Below are 15,520 nucleotides of genomic sequence, written 5' to 3'. Positions count from 1 at the left end.
AAATAAATGTTTGAGTACTAGTATTGTTTTCATTGGGAGAGAGTGTTCCAAATATACCAGCCTTCATGCAAGCATCAATGAGGTGGTAAATTAATAACTCACTTGGTTTGACAGAAATGTGTTGCATGTCCATGTTTGAGCAACATCGGGATTAGGTTTTGGGTGTGCAGTTTTGTTGAACTGCTAGGGGACAGATAGACAATGGGTATTCTATGCCAACTTGTGAAGAACAGGTTTATGGCTAAACTTTCATTGACAATTTGTTTGCTTAGGCATAAACCTCTGAGCTATATTTTTGGAGATGAGACAGTCTTTAGGACAGATTGTTTTTGTGGGTTAAACTTTGTGGGGAAGATGGTTTTGTGACCAGTTTTAAGTACTGGAATAGAGCTGTGTAATACAAATCCTTTTGTATTGACTGTGTAACTACTATTAGGAAATGTGATAACTTCACAATAGCAGCCAGTCATCTTCGTTGCTGATATTTGCACAGTATGGTCCGCAAGCTTATTAGTGTTTTGTGCTACTAATGAGTAGCATTGCAATTAGTATCTGCATGGAATGTACTTCGGTGATTGGATCAATTCATGACACCTCGATACTGTTTCCAAAGGCTTTCTCTTATGTTTTACAAATTGTAATGGGGGTATATCGAGGGAATGACGAGTCAAACCCACAGTTGTGATGCACTAACTTGGTAATTTCTACTCTGCTATTAGAAACACGGTGTTGCAGCAACGACTGCCAACCCCAGACTTGTCATAATAGTAGCACGTTCCTATCTACGTTGATATTCCATAATATTGAATGTCAGCACCAAATCTGTTTTAAATGCTTTGAGCTTGAAAACTTGAGCACCAGGCATACTTTACCATGTGTCTTAGATTAATTTATAGTGAGGTGTGGTACAAAAGAGTGAAACAGTCGCTATTGTTTAATAAAGTTAGACCAGTTGTTGCACCCCATACATTAAGTCTAAGCTTTTTGACTTACTGTCAGTGCTCGTGTAGTATCAACAAGAAAAAAGCTGGGCTCAGCCTTGTGGTCACTAATGTAAAAATGGATGCAACTGTTCTCATACAATTTTCCGGGTTGATAAATATTTGTCACCCTTTGATGCTGCTTGTCTGGTGCATGATTTGTCAAGGTATGAATATGAAAAGGGATGCCTACCAAAGCGTACAGCATCATACTATAAAGTTGGGCTTGTATAAAATAATTTTGTATGGCACCTGCAGTGGCTTTTTAGGTTGAGCATAGCAGCAATCGCTGCTGAAGGTAAATGGAAGTGCTTTAGTTATATGCAGGCCCACTGGAATTATTTGGCAGGAAAAGATGAAATTTTGAGGCAGGGTTGAACAATTTATGTGTCAAGAAAAGTCCAGCTATCAATTTACAATGCTAATAGCTCTACCTCAAGCAAATGCAAGACCTATTGCATTGCAAATGCTTGTTCTGTATTGTTTTGTACCTTAACCACTAATCCCCTCAGGATACACATGCATCTGCACCAAACATCTCTTCTGCCTGTGCAAAACACGTGTGCTATGTGGAGCATTAGATGACTGACATTAGGCCCTGCATCCCCTTTTTGAGTACTTACAGTAATTGGGGAAGCAATTAACCTTCACTGAGCACCCACATCCTCTTTCAGCGCTCTCACAGTACTCACAACAACGGTGCACCTATACTGAGCACCCATTTCAGACCATGGGTGTTACTTGGAGCATTAATGCACGTCGCTAAGCACGCACATCAAAGTTCAAAGCCAGTGGCGTAACGAAACTGGAGGGAGTGACCCTGCAAAACACATGGTGGGAGTTTCCCTCTGGACTCACTCATGCCAGGTGCTGTGCTGAGGGGGACCCTGGAGCACGGGTCCCATGCACCGCAGGGGCTTTTGTTACGCTACTGTTAAGAGAACTCATACTGGAGCACAAGGAGCACTAGTGTATTAGCACTGAGCACTCCCATACAAATTCTAATAGGAGTGCTCCCATAGCCATGTTCAGAGCATTCATGCTAACATGGGTACTGCCTTGTTGACTCTCAGGACCCAAATCTGATTTCAGAGCACGCACACTACTAGGAGCACTAGTGCACATGCACTGAATACTCACATCCAAGTTCTGAGCATGATTTTTACTAGAAGCTCTGACACACCATTCTGAGGAATCTCATCCACGTTTGGAGTGCTTTCACCATTGAGCATGACTTATTGGCTAGCTCTGGCTTACCCATGGGTGTTTAGGGAACATCAAGTGTGGGTTCCTGGCAATTGTAACGCTTAGTGTAGGGATGCACATTGATCTATAAAAATGAAGTGCCATAGAGCAATAGGGTATCATCCCAGAATACATCACAGTCTTGTCATTGTAGCATGCATCTTATCCCATTTATGACACTGGATTTTGACTGCGAAAGATCATCATTGAAATTGTACCTCCAGCTTTGGGTGAAATGCACAACATTTGCACTTTACCGAATTGGAAAGCTTGCATGTCACCTAAAGTTTTTTTTAAGCAATAAAATTCATAGGTTTAACTTTGTTTTTCTACTGCAGTAACCGACTAAATTGAGATTATTTTCACTTCTTCTATTTTCAGTTAGCAAACGTTATGAAATTCACAAACTTTGCAACTTTTTTAGAAGTACTTCTTGAAGTTAGAGTTGGTGAAATTACATTACGCTGCTCATGCAGACCAACACATCATGGCTGCCCCTAAGCACGCCTCTTCCTTTAAGGCGCCTGCTTGTCTCCATTTTGTTTGCAGGTAATGGGAACTCGTTGTATGCACCACTGTATCCTTCCGCTGGTGTCTGCTCTAATTCAATGCCATGCCCAGGGTGTGCATTCAGCCAGTGCTGCCAGAATCAAAAGCAAAGACATGACCCCCCCGCCATATGGATTTTGCTGTAGCTAGGCCTTTTGGTATGTGTCCTGTGGAACAAGGTGCTAGAAGAACAGCAATTGATCAGGAGTAGGTTGCCGTTGAGAGAGAAACACTGATTGCAAATATTAAAAACAGTCTGAGGCTCTGGTTGCTGCTTCTATCTAACGCATCAGTGTTCCAGCAGCCGAAGAGAAAGTTACATCCAAAGAGGCCATAAGTCCCTGTTAACTGGTATCTATTACCAACCTGCCCCATCCTCTTTAGTGAATGGTCACACTTTAAATACCACTTTACCAACCAAGTAGAACTAAATGGAATGTTTCTACCTGGACCCCCCCCCCCAAGAGGCTAAGGGCCCTCAACAGAGGCGTGATAAGCTTTACAAACGTAGAACACAATGGGAACCCTCCTTCCAGTACTCCTGAGGCCAGCTCATGATCCAGAGATTCCCTGGCCTCTGTCTCTGTCTTCAAAACACCAGAAGGAATGGGACAGGGTCCAACTCCTGGAGATTAACATTCACAAGATCTACATGGTTTATTATCTAAAACTATCATGGCTACTCTCTCCATTATGGTGACCTGTACTGCAGTGTCATCCAGCCCTGATTTAGCAACCGCTTGCCCCACTGAGTTTCAATATTTTCTATCTGACAAGAACTGAGAAACGGGGTGGGAGGTCCCTCAATATACACAGTATGGACCTGAAAACCTTAGCCCATTAAGGCATGTGGAACTGTTGGGTTTCTGTTATTTCACTCAAAATAATTATATTTGACATTCTCTTGCTATCAGTCTCCTGACTTTGGCAATAAATGTTCAGATGCAATAGTAGGCTTGCTTTCTCCACTGTTCATATCATATCATATCACTGAGCCCTACTCTTGATGGGTGATTTTAATGTTTGCGCTCAATCACCTAACATGGATTAGTCCTAATCATTGATCACTTTCATGTCTGCACTTGTCTGTTTTAACACATACCTGGGCCCACACACAATGCCAGTCCCACCTTGAACTTAATTTTCAGTGAACGCTATATGACGACGATAAAAAATGTCACCCCAATGGCTTGTAATGATCATTCTCTAGCAGCTTTACACTTGATAATAAAGAAGCAATCTATAATAAGTCATCAGCTATGACCCTTAGACCCCCTATGTGCCACTGGACATCATCATCTTTAGAAGTGTTTGAGAGAATTTTAGCAGAGCTCAAGCATGGCAAACAATCAGCTACTATTGAAGGCGTGCATCTCAACTTCTCTAACTGGATTAACTCTGCTGTGGAGCACATACATCCATTGCTGACACCTTGGGAAGGGTGTATTGTCCTGACAGTCCTGTGGAACAATTCCTCTGTTAAAGTGGCTAAAGTGAGCTGTAAAATGCTTGAGCATGTATTGAGTGTCAGTTATGATGTTGAATCTAAGGTCAGTATTAGGAAATCCTAATACGAGTACAAGAAGGTAGTTCCTATAGCTGAGCTTTATGCAAAATGTATCTTAGTAGCGCAACACATCAAAAAAGCTATTTTTAAAGTTGTCATTGACTCTCCATCCTTGTGAAACGTGATCTGTAGAGCATTCCTGTTTGCTTTGTGATATTCTTTCTACCTTTTTAAAGAGAAGATCCAAAATGTTACTTCCTATTTTACTACTCCTCCTACAGGTTCAGACTGGGACACAAGGAAGTTGCCTGTTTGTAATCAGAACTCTGTCTAACTTCTAACTCATTTCTTCAGGACTAACTAACCTGGTTAGAAGTACAGATTTCCGTTCTCCATTGGATCCTGTTCTATCAGCAGTTGCGAAATTGGCTTCAGCTCCCCTTCTTCCATCCTTGTTGGACATCTGAAATGTATCAATCATGGTGGAGACAGTTTTCTCACCATAGAAGGAAGCTATGGTGATACCTTTGCATAAAAAGCCCTGGGCCAAGCTCCCTTACCAGCTATTATTCTACCTCCCTGTTGCCTTTTCATATAAAAATTCTGGAGAAAACTTTAAACAACAGCTCTTGTCCTGTTTTGGGAATAATAAGCTGTTAATTGGGTTTTTGACCCAGGTGTGGGTCCGAGACAGTACTGAGACATCATTGATATCAGTTCTGGATGACCTGCATTTTCCTGCCAACTAGGGCAGTTCCTCTGATTGGTTATATTAGACATCTCAGTAGCATTCAACATGGTCTTGCATGACCGCCTAATTGTGAAGATACAAGAAATGGGGATCACTGGGCATGTGCTAAATTGGATTCAATCATATTTCCAATCAAGGCATCAGGGAGCCTATCTGCCCCTTTTTCATTTTTCTTCAGTCACATACTTAGGGAGATCCTCAGGGTTTGTCCCTTAGTCGCACCTTGTTTAATGAGTGTGTCTGCTGACTGGCCAAATTGATTTAACCATATGTGTTATTCTTTCATGTGTTACCCCGAAGATACAGAATTGGTCATTTATGTGAAAGATCCGCATCTTCCGTAGCCACCAGGTTTCAGAAGTGTATGATGGCAGTGGCCTCCTAGCTCCTATCAGATAACTCTTTCAAATTCAATCGTGAAAAAAATGAGATTATGCTACTTTCAAGATCATGTTCTGTTCTGACACCTCCTCTAGATTTCTGGCTTGCTACTCTGGGACCAACGCTCGACCCATTCCGTTTTGTCAGAAATCTATGCTTCCAATTTGATTCTTCTTAGTCACTAATTAGCCAAGTTCATCATCTTTCCTTGACCTGTTTTTCTTTGATAAGGATATTGCGGAAAATCCTTCCCCCACTAGCCTGAGACATTTACTTATAAGTAATCAAGACTGCCATTCTTAGTCGCCTGGATTATTGTAATGCACGTTTCCTTGGTGCAGCCTCTGGGCTGCTAGGCTGGGTGGGAAGTATTCAAAATGTGCCCGCTAGATTGTCATTGGACCTGCTGTGTAGTGCTTTCACAGCGTAAGCATTGGACACCCTTTGCTGGCTCCTCATTAAGAAACAAATGTTTAAATCACTCTCCATAGATTAGCTCACATTTCATCATAGGTGTCCACTATACCTTCAACAGAAGTTTCACCTTTACATCTCACGGTGATCTCTAATGCCTGGATGGACTTCATTGTTGTACCCAGTTTTCGCCATCAAAGACAAGGAGGTTGTTCTTCCTCTGTTAAGACTACGAAGCTTTGGAATTCACTCCCAGGGCCTAAAGGGCTTTTCCAGACCTCATGTAATTAAGAAAGAATCTTAAGACCTGGTTGTACCCTCTGCCCTATGCCACTGTTTACAGCAATCTCTCAGCTGATTAGCCTTTCAATGCTAGAGCACCTTAGGTAGAAGTATGCTTTACAAGAGTTATTTACATTACATTAAATAATCTGCAGCTTTGGCATGTAAAATCTCTCATTTTATGTTTTAAATAGTATGGCTATAGATAGTGCACGGGGGTCATCATGAAGGGTGGACGCAGGGTTTGAGAGTACCATCCGTATGTGGGAGCAGTATTTTGGAGAGTGATTAGAGTGCAGGAGTTGCATCAGTATGTGGGAGCACATTTAGAGCGTGTTCTAACGTAGTGTCATTTTTCACATACCTTTTATAATATCATCTCCAGAACATCGACTACCATAATATGGTGAAGGTATATCTATATATATATTTACTATATTTAATTTCACATCTGAGTACTTTGACTATGGCTATACCTTTATACTCTCAAGTTCAAGGTCTGTAGAAATATATACACTGTGATATAAATATACATACATACATGATATGGTAGTATAGTTCCCCCACTGGGGTGCTACCTTGGTTTCTCTTTCCCCACTAGGGTGGAAATATAGCAGTTTGCACACTAGTATTATTTTACGCATATATATTTTTCCGCAGCAACATTGGATTCTCATGGTCCACAATTGTATGTTCAGTGGGCCCATAATTGTAAGTTTTGCAATACATATGCTTGCCATGTTTTTGGTTCACTCTCCTTAAGTATGGCATTTACCAGGATATTTAACATTTTTTAGATGATGAGGACAACAATTTGTAACTGTTTTTTCTGCGCCAACCGGGACAAAGCTAATGTATTAGGCGTTGCTTTGGTTTATCAGTGGGGACATGCACATACGATGTACAGTACTATTTTTTTTACAACGAATACGCACTTGTTGATCTAATTGATACATTTAAGACATCAAGTGAAATAAGTAAAAAAGTGTTAGGATGTTTAGGCAATCATGATATTACTTGATGAAAATGTATACTGTATATTTTACTGCCTTCTGATGAGATTGGTATATATTCGATCCACCCGTCACCATCAAACCCTACAAGGACAGGCATGGACACCATTTCTTAAAGTTTATTTAAAATCACAATTTTTTAGTGCAACATGAGTCGTTACGTATTCATATATATATGTGTGTGTGGATATATATATATATATATATGTATATATATATATATATACATACATATATATGTGTATATATATATACATGTGTATATATATGTATGTATATATATATATATATATATATATATATATCAATATCAGTGGAAGTCACCACTGGGTAGATATAGTTAGGATTGTGCTTCCATAACAAATGCCTTTTTTGTGTTGCTAATACATTTGGTACAGTTTGACGAATCTCCACCAAACTTTCCAAAAAGTGCTAGTTTGTGCATGAAAACATTTGAGAGGGGGAGATCTGTCAAGCAGGACCAGAGAAAAAGTTAGGTCCCAAAAATGCATTCTCCCTATTCATTTTTCCATAAGAAATTTCGGTACTACTACAGATCAAAACACTGAACAGATTTACATCAATTTGGAAGAAAGCTAGGTCTTCATCTAAATAAAGTGCTCTTTGTGTTTTGGTGTGAATCCTTTCAGTAATTTTGAGCAATGAATGCTTAAAAACTTTGTATATTTCATGCCACAGATGACCCGCAGGTTCAACCGATCTTGTGGAGAGATCTGATTGGCTGAAATCACAACAAAAAGGATGTAGTGGCAGCCATATTAGGACTCAGGAATCAGTACCATGTCCTCCGAAAAATGGTTTAAAAAAAAACATAAGGGTGCTGGGTAGGGATACCCTGACCATGTAAGCTTGGTGGTGTGGTTCTTTTTTTTTGTTGTGAAGTTGCAGCGGATCTGCAAATCCAGGCAAATGTTAAAAAAAAAAAGCTTCTTTAAAAAAAGAAAAAAAAAGAAGAAAAAAAACGGTTGGGCCAAGTCTTGGGGAGTTGACAGAAACTATTTATTTTGGGGAGGGTAATGTGTGCTCCCTTCCCCGAGTCTCTGTGAGGCCCCGGACTCCATCCCTCAGGGCAGAGATATAAAATGAGGGGGGAATAGGCTCTAGGAGGTGGGGCTCTGTTGCCCCCTCCCCTTTTGAATGAAATGCAGCCCCGGGAGATGGGATCTCTGGAGCCTAATAAGGCCCAGGGAATGGGGTGGCCAAGAGGCTCCTCTTCCTTTTACTGTGGCAATCAGGTCCCGGGGAATGAGGCCCCCGAGGCATACAAAGGCTTGGAAAGTGGGGTCTTTGTGGTCCCCCTTTCCATTTTAATGTCATGTAGCCACAGGGGATCGGGTCCCTGGGCCACTATTGGCTTAGCGAGGGGACTGTGCACCCCTCCCTTTAAAGGCCCTGGTGCTTGGGACAAGAGGCACATGCCCCTCTCCCCTCTACAAATGTCTCTTGGTCCAGGGGGTGGGATGCCCCCTCTCCCTTAAAAAAAGGCCTTAGGGAAAGGCTTCTCAAGGGCCCAAAGCAGCGTGGGGAGTGGGGCTGCACTAATGGGCTGGATGCAGGGCTGGGCCCTACATCCAGCCTCCTGCCATACACTGCCTTTGGTCTGGGATTTGCTGTCTGCAGGGGGCACTGGACATAGAGCGTGGCTGCAAGCTAGACAAAAGACTGTGGCGGTCATTCTGACCGCGGCGGGTGGCGGTTGCCGGCCACCATGCGGTCACCGCCATTTGGCCGCTCCGCGGTCAAAAGACCGCGGAGGCCATTCTGGCTTTCCCACTGGGCCGGCGGGCGGCCCCCAAAAGGAGCGCCCGCCGGCCCAGCGGGAAAGGCTCTGCAACATAGAAGCCGGCTCCGAATGGAGCCGGCGGTGTTGCAGGGGTGCAGTTGCACCCGTCGCGATTTTCACTGTCTGCTATGCAGACAGTGAAAATCATGCTGGGGCCCTGTTAGGGGGCCCCTGCACTGCCCATGCCCCAGGGGCCCTACGACACCTGTTCCCGCCATCCTGTTCCTGGTGGTAAAAACCGCTAGAAGGGGGTCGGAATCTCCATGGCGGCGCTGCTTGCAGCGCCGCCATGGAGATTCAGCCCAGACAGGGGAAATCCGGCGGGAAACCGCCGGATCCCCTTTTCTGACCGCGGCTTTACCGCCGCAGTCAGAATGGTCAGGGAAGCACCGCCAACCTGTTGGCGGTGCTTCCGTGGTCATCCACCCTGGCGGTCGATGACCGCCAGGGTTGGAATGACCCCCTGTGTTTGGTGTGGGTTTGACTACCTCAGGGGGAGGTTTGGCCACAGGGCCTAGCCTCAGACCAGGCTCTGTGTCCAAAACCCACCGTATATGTCCAAAGGCAGTGCGCAGGGGTTGGCTTTACATGTGGTAACAAAACATTACTTTATGTTAAAATAACCCTAGATATTCACTGAAAAAAGCCAAAGGCTAAAGTAACGTTATAGCTAGGTGACAATTTCAGTGACAGTGTAATGTTTTAAACATACAAAACAACTGAAATTCACCAGTTATAGTTGTCTTTGGTAACTATTAACTCTTGCCCTAAGGTATCTATACTGCCCTCGTCATGCACTGCTAATTGCCCCACATCTTACATGACTCATGACATCTTCAAGTAATAGTTACCTTATGGCACGAGTTATAGTTACAGAGATAACTAAAACTGGTGAATTTCAGTGGTTTTGTATGTTTAAAATGGTCCATTGTCACTGTGACATATATAAATAACTATGGCAGTCATTCTGACCGCGGCGGGCGGCAGTAGCCGCCCGCCATGCGGTCACCAGTAGCCGCCCGCCATGCGGTCACCACCATTGGGCCGCTCCGCGGTCAAAAGACCGCGGAGGCCATTCTGGCTTTCCCGCTGGGCCGGCGGGCGCCCGCCAAAGGAGCGCCCACTGGCCCAGCGGGAAAGGCCCTGCAACATAGAAGCCGGCTCCGAATGGAGCCGGCGGTGTTGCAGGGGTGCGACGGGTGCAGTTGCACCCGTCGCGATTTTCACTGTCTGCTATGCAGACAGTGAAAATCATGCTGGGGCCCTGTTAGGGGGCCCCTGCACTGCCCATGCCAGTGGCATGGGCAGTGCAGGGGCCCCCAGGGGCCCCACAACACCTGTTCCCGCCATCCTGTTCCTGGTGATAAAAACCGCCAGAAACAGGGTGGCGGGAAGGGGGTCGGAATCTCCATGGCGGCGCTGCTTGCAGCGCCGCCATGGAGATTCCGCCCAGACAGGGGAAATCCGGCGGGAAACCGCCGGATCCCCTTTTCTGACCGCGGATTTACCGCCGCTGTCAGAATGGGCAGGGAAGCACCGGCAGCCTGTTGGCGGTGCTTCCGTGGTCATCCACCCTGGCGGTCGATGACCGCCAGGGTTGGAATGACCCCCTATATCTATATATAATATGGTATGGTATATATATAATATCTACAAGCGATAGCCCATAGTTAGGACCAACTATTGCCATTGGTGAAGGTTTTTTTTTTGCTAAATATTTTGCCACCATTTGATGAATCTTCACGAAATTTTCAAAACTAGTATGCTGGTTAGTTCAGCTGCTTTGGCTGCCTTGAATGTGCAATATTTTTTTTTGGCCTATCCGAGGATCCACGGATCCCGCTGCAGTGCTCAGCGTAACCCCAAGTGTAACTTCACCATGGATCCATAACACATGAAAAAAAATGTACTCAGTCACACACTATACCCCAGCCGTACACAGCAAAAGGCTGTGCACCGTGTGGGGTTGGGTGCATGCAGGGCGGGTGGTTGGCCACAGGCCATGCATGGCAGTGGTTGTATTAACATATAATAATTATATATTACTTTACGCTAAAAAAATTCACTGGAAAAAAACAAAGATTACAGGGACATTATAGTTAGGTTTATGTCTTACCCACACAAAACCAAAGAAATTCAGCAGTGTTACTTATACTTATACTTATGTTAAGAAACTGTAACTTGTGGTTTTAACTTTAGACCAAGAGTTACATAGTTTCTTAACATAAGTATAACTATAGCTTCTCTGAGAAGGCAGACGTTCAGTAGGGCAAGACTGTAGGCGGTGTCCAAGGAAGAATGATCATTGTTGGGAAGCCGATGGATGAAGTCACTGTGAAGATTTCTTTATTGAGACTTACAACCAGATTGAGAACACGGTGGACTGGTTACTCTGTCACAACAGTGACAGGTATCCCATCCGCCAAAATCGAAATCCGCTAGGACATAATGGGATTTAGATTTTGGCAGGCGGGATATCCATCACCGTTGTGCCTGAGTAATCTGTCCACTGAGTTCTAAATCGAGCCCTCAGTCTCTTTTTTGTCCAGTGGGGTGAAAGTTCCACGAGGCCAGATACCCTTTTGATGAAGGACTGCTGAACAGGATTTTTTGCTGTGGAGAAGAATGTAGCAGGAGCTGCAGTGAAGTCACGCCGGCCAGCAATGCACCTTGGGCGGATAAAACAGGTTGGTCCAAGATCACTTTTAGGCAAAAATGTTTTAAGTCCCAGGTTTTGGCTTGTGCCTATCTGGGCACATTTAGCACCACAACCAAGAGTCTACGACTGGAGGGGAACCACTTGCGGGGTTAGGACTTACTCAGGCTGGGTCCATGTACTGGTTCAAGATGGTTTGAGCCTTTTCCTTCTCTGAGGCTCTGATGAGGAGGCCAGCCTACTGGCCCTTGGAGTCACCCTGGTAGTCCTGGTTTCAGCAGTAGAATAGGGCTCAAGCAAAGGGGCAGGCCTCTGAGGGTTCAAGGCAGGCTCCAGGCAGCAAATCAGTCCTTCCAGGTGCAGCAGAGCACACAGCAGGCCACAGCAGCAGGCAGTCCTGTGAGAGTCCTTCTGCAGGTCCGGAAGGTGACCTGAAGAGTTGGGTCTGAGGGTCCAATATTTATACCTTGTGCCAGCTTTGAAGTAGGATAGTATTCTGGAGGTTTCCATCGAAAGAAGTGTTTGGAATTTCCTGTCTCCCTGCTCTTAACCCAGCTTGTCTGGGGGCACAAAACACTAGTGTCAAACCCTTTGTGAGTGTCCTGAGGTAGAGCGTTTGTGATGTGGAAGTGTGGTAGGTGACAGGTCCGCCCCCCTATAAAATCAGACATAGCCCATCCTGCCAACACCCATTCCCCCTTTGTCTCACTGTCTGGGAGCAGTACAAAGAGACCAACTGCCAGCTACATCTTGTCATGTGACCCAGAATACAGACTGTGGGCACCAAATGATTGGGAGAAGAAAATGGCTACATTGCAGAAGTTACATTTTCAGAACTGGGACTTAAAAGCTGACTTTACGTTAAAGAGGGTTTTAAAGTACAATTCTTTAGACACCAAATTCAACTTACTGACTTGCTTCCAATGAAAGTTATCACTTATTAAACATAATACCGTAACCTAATGTTATCCTATGGGAGAGGTAGACCTTGCAATAGTGATACACATATTAAAGGGTTTTTCACTGTAAGGACATTTAAAAGTTGAAAGTACATGTCCAACTTTTTCAACACACTGCACCCTGCTCTATGGGCTGTTTAGGACCTACCCTAGGGGTTATATATATATATATATATATATATATATATATATATATAAGTGATTTAGGCCAGGCAAAGGTTTATCTTGCCAAGTTGAAATGGCAGTTTAAAACTGCACACACAGGCTGCACTGGCAGGCTGGAGATGTGTTAAAAAGACTACATAAGTAGGTGGCACATTCGTGCTGCAGGTCCACTAGTAGCACCCACATGCACAGCCCACACTCACACAGCAACACATAGACATCCTCAGTCTTGACCTTGCATCCAGGGTTTATGTTTCTCTTCTAGAAGGGGTGGTCTACAATAGAAAATAATTGAGGGCATAGACACAAAATAGAACCCCACTGGAAATAATGTTAAAATAAATTATTTAAAAAGGGAAAAAAACTATAAATACAACTTTTTTATTTTATTTTGCTTGAACAAAAAGTAATGACCTTTTTAAATTTAACATTTACTGTAACATAATTTTTTTATTAAATGACATATACATTTTTCTACATAATTCTATACATCACTTTGATAATTAATAATGCATATTCAAAATATATATTGTTTTACTTTGACTGGGATTTTTTGCTTCTAAGTCTTTAAAAAAAGGTTTTCTATTTTCAAATGAATTAAATATTTAGAACAAAATTAAGTTAATAGTCCTGTAGCCCATTGCTCTACATTTAAGATTAATGTATACAATTAATTTACATTAACATTTCACATAAATTTTTTTTTACACATTTTTCAAGTTCAATAAATGTTTTTATATTCCCAATTCTATTCCACTGGGAAATCTCTATCATGTGATTAGGCTTAGGGAAAAGTAAATAGGTTTATTTGAAAATGATTTGGTATCATTATTTTAAATGTAGAGCATAGTAAAAAAAAAGTTACATCATTAATATTGTAAACGGCACCGCAACAGGAGAACCTGAAGGAGAGGTGCCCCGGGGGGACCGCGCTCGTCACCCCGGAAGAGAAAGTCCCAGGAAACCCGGAAGTTCAGGTTTCCCTCAAGACAAAAGAGGGACTAACGACGCGTGCCGCATCGAGAAAAGAAGAAGAAGAGCCGTAGGAGAACAGAGAGAGAGAAGACACCAGACTTCGACAGCGTGAGCCAGGAGGATACCGCGATGTGGGCAACAGAAGCCCCAGGAGGCATACAGACCGCCACGTCCCTGTAGAGTTATGGCTAAGGCAGGTACGTTCGTGTCTGCAGACTGGGCCCTTTTGGGAAGGGAGGAGGAAGCGGGAGGCGGAAAGGAGTAAAAAGGGGACGACCCCAAGAGGAATGGAAGCGTAATACTGAAAGAACAGGCTCACATCGAGTTGCAAGAGCGTTCTTTGAATAATTTCTATTTTTTTTCTCTCTTTCTTCTTTCTTCGATTCTTCCCTTTCCGTCTTCCTAATTCCTGCCTTATCTTCTTCGCCCTGATTTAGAGGGAAAACGACACAAAAGAAAAACTTGGGGCACCACCCTGTTAACCCACTGCACACCACGCAAAAGGGGAGGAAGGGGACTGTTAAAACAACAGACCCTTTGAAAACTGATCAAGATTTCTTTATTTATACAGTTTTTTCTTTTCTCTTCTTCTTCTGGCTTGTTGGATTTGGGGACAAACTAGAGTAAAATAGGACTATACACTGCACAAGGGGGAGCACAACCTGGGCAAATAAATCACACATAGGACGGGTGTAACCCCAAGACCCATACCACCTCACTGCACCCTTCCCTTACTAACTGCCACCCAAGCTCCATAATCCAGAGACTTACCTTTCCCTTTCTTTTCTCTGTTTTGCTTCGCCTGCTATCCACATCACCGACCTTTCACCCGAGCAGAGACGCCAGAGGCTTGCATCTGGAGGGACACCTGAGAAGAGAAACAGAGAGGAACTTAAAATAAGAACTGTTGGGATTTAGACATAATAAACTGTATCGCCAAGGAGAGTCTTCCTGAAATTATAGAATAAAGTCACCTTAAAGCACTAATTCCCTGACCTGGTTCTATTCTATCCGCACCGCTACACCCACACTCCAACAGTGGCATCAGAAGTGGGATATTAGTAGCGGCGAACATATAACCCAAGCCCCGCAACCATGGAGGCAAAACCCACAATCGAAGACATGATCCAGCAGTTAGCAGAGAGACAACGCCATCTGCAAGTAATTTGGGAGGAACATCAAAGGGAAGCTAAAGCCGATAGAGAAACACTCCAAAGTGCCCTTAAGAGCCAAGCCACGATAATGACAAACAACCAGCTGAGCTGGTACATGAGACGGCGCTACGAAAACTTACCGACACTATAGCCGCCAGCAAAGTCCACCCCAACATCCCCAGCTCAGTCCTTTAAAAATATCAGGAAGGAGAGGACCCCGACGCGTTCTTCACGAACTTTGAGCGGGTGGCTTCCTCTGCTGCTTGGCCGGAGGAACGGTGGAGACAGTATGTGGCACCGTTGCTAACCGACAATCTTCAGGCTGCCTACCAAGCGGTTAATTCAGCTGGGTCTACTCCATACAAAGAAATAAAGAGAAGCATATTGGAGCGTGTTGGGCATGATAGCGAACATTACAGGCTTTGGTTCAGAAAGGTTAAGTGGTCTCCTACAGAGGACCCCAGGACTCTATATTACCGGGTGAAGGATGTAGGACTAAAATGGTTGGGCCCTATTGGGACTGAGAGGGAGGATATCATCAAGACTATACTACTAGAACAATATCAAGAAGCCCTACCCACCATTACCCGCAACTGGATCAGGCAACATCCCAATGTGGATATGACCCTGGCTATCGATCTGGCTTGCGCTTATCACAGGTCGGTCGATTTCAAACCGGGTACCT

At 44.0% G+C, this 15,520-nt stretch overlaps 1 protein-coding gene across 1 annotated transcript in view; it reads right to left on the bottom strand.

Annotated features, from left to right (window-relative positions):
- Positions 1 to 14,544, bottom strand: part of LOC138283202 (olfactory receptor 2G3-like) — a 96,468-nt gene extending 81,924 nt beyond the window's left edge. The window contains exon 1 of the mRNA XM_069221255.1: positions 14,453 to 14,544. Within this exon, the coding sequence (XP_069077356.1) occupies positions 14,453 to 14,496 (44 nt within the window). The 5' untranslated portion in view covers positions 14,497 to 14,544. The remainder of the gene's footprint in view (positions 1 to 14,452) is intronic.
- Positions 14,545 to 15,520: the final 976 nt, after the last annotated feature.

Source organism: Pleurodeles waltl, chromosome 3_1, assembly GCF_031143425.1.
Source record: "Pleurodeles waltl isolate 20211129_DDA chromosome 3_1, aPleWal1.hap1.20221129, whole genome shotgun sequence".
Classification (NCBI taxonomy): Eukaryota; Metazoa; Chordata; class Amphibia; order Caudata; family Salamandridae; genus Pleurodeles; species Pleurodeles waltl.
The sequence above is the reverse complement of the archived record's forward strand: the minus strand, read 5'-3'. Positions and strand labels throughout refer to the sequence as shown.